This window comes from Entamoeba dispar, genomic scaffold (genome assembly GCF_000209125.1).
Source record: "Entamoeba dispar SAW760 scf_1105229457823 genomic scaffold, whole genome shotgun sequence".
Lineage (NCBI taxonomy): Eukaryota > Evosea > Mastigamoebida > Endamoebidae > Entamoeba > Entamoeba dispar.
This window is the reverse complement of record NW_001852885.1, coordinates 486-1,813: the sequence shown is the minus strand read 5'-3', so window position 1 is coordinate 1,813 and position 1,328 is coordinate 486. Positions and strand designations below refer to the sequence as shown.

Here is a 1,328-nt window from a genome sequence, read left to right as displayed (position 1 = left end):
GTCATATTTTCTCATGTCATAAATGTAGTATGATCACTGATATCTAATTTAATCAATACTAAATATTATAAATATCAAAGGGGTATTTATCATTTAAATACGATAAATATTTATTTACATTAAACAAACTACAAATATCATTTATAACCAAGTGTTTTTTGAATAACCTAATTGTAATATTTAAAATACTGATATCTAGCAAATATAAATGACCGAACAAGAAGGAAAATCAACTAAATTACTTTTGGTTGGAGAAACAGGTAGTTGTAAAAGTTCATTTGGTTATTTCATTTTAAAGAAGAATGTTTTTAAAGTGAATAGTAATCCTAATTCAATAGCACAAGAGACGAAGGAGTGTTATGGAGAAAGTAATAGAAGTATGTATTTGTTATTGGTACTCCTTATTTAAATAATTCTAATGATAGAAAAAGAAATTGTTCGTCAGATGGTAGATTATATTAAAGAACATAAAGAAATACAAGGGATTGTTATTTGTTCAGATTTTAATTATCTTAGATCATCTAATCTTAAAAGAATGATTAAAATGACATGTATATATTGTATGGATTAAACATTCTAATAATTTCCTATAAAAGACAATGAATAAATTCATAGAAATTAAAAAGAATAAATATTATAAAGAAATGATAAAACTAGCTAAAGAAACAACAAAACACGAAAGGGTGTTTTACTAATTTTGTGGATTCACAACCACATGAATATTATGATAATGTCATGTCAGAAAATGAAATCAAATTGTTACTAGTATGGTTCGTTGTTTACTTCCTATCAATATTGAAGAAATAGAAAAAGTTAATGTTGCATATAAAAAAATTAAAGAAGAGGACAGATGCAGAAATTACATAAGTAAAAGATGGTTATGTGAATATAAAAACTAACCTTCTGAAAAGAGAGAAAAAAGAAATAATGGGAATGTTATTTACATTGATTGGAAAAAGTAGATAGTAAAATTAAATATAAACAATTCCAAAACATTTGGTAATAATTCAAAAAGAATTTTAAGAAACACTTAATATTGTTGGAGATAAAATGTTTGAATTTGTTATATATGGAATTATTAATGTAGTTATGATACTCTGATTTTGAATAATAAACACTTGATAGAAACTTAGATGAAAAACCAATATTTTTAAAACTGTTCATTATTTTTATTAAAACAACGATAACATTGTTTTTATTGTAAATAAATAAATTGTAAATTTATGATAGTTTATAAATTCAATCACTTACATACAAATCAAGTTAATGATGTTATCAAATAATGATTACAATAATAAGTTAATTTGAGAAACATAATTCTATTCATT

The 1,328-nt window shown here is 22.6% G+C and overlaps 1 protein-coding gene across 1 annotated transcript; it reads left to right on the top strand.

Moving 5' to 3' along the window:
- Positions 1–208: 208 nt before the first annotated feature.
- Positions 209–571, top strand: EDI_347920 (uncharacterized protein; the record flags this gene model as incomplete). Its single annotated transcript, XM_001733837.1, has 2 exons — positions 209–377; positions 426–571. The coding sequence occupies 2 exons, from the start codon at positions 209–211 to the stop codon at positions 569–571; spliced, it is 315 nt and encodes a 104-aa protein (XP_001733889.1).
- Between the last annotated feature and the right edge of the window lie 757 nt (positions 572–1,328).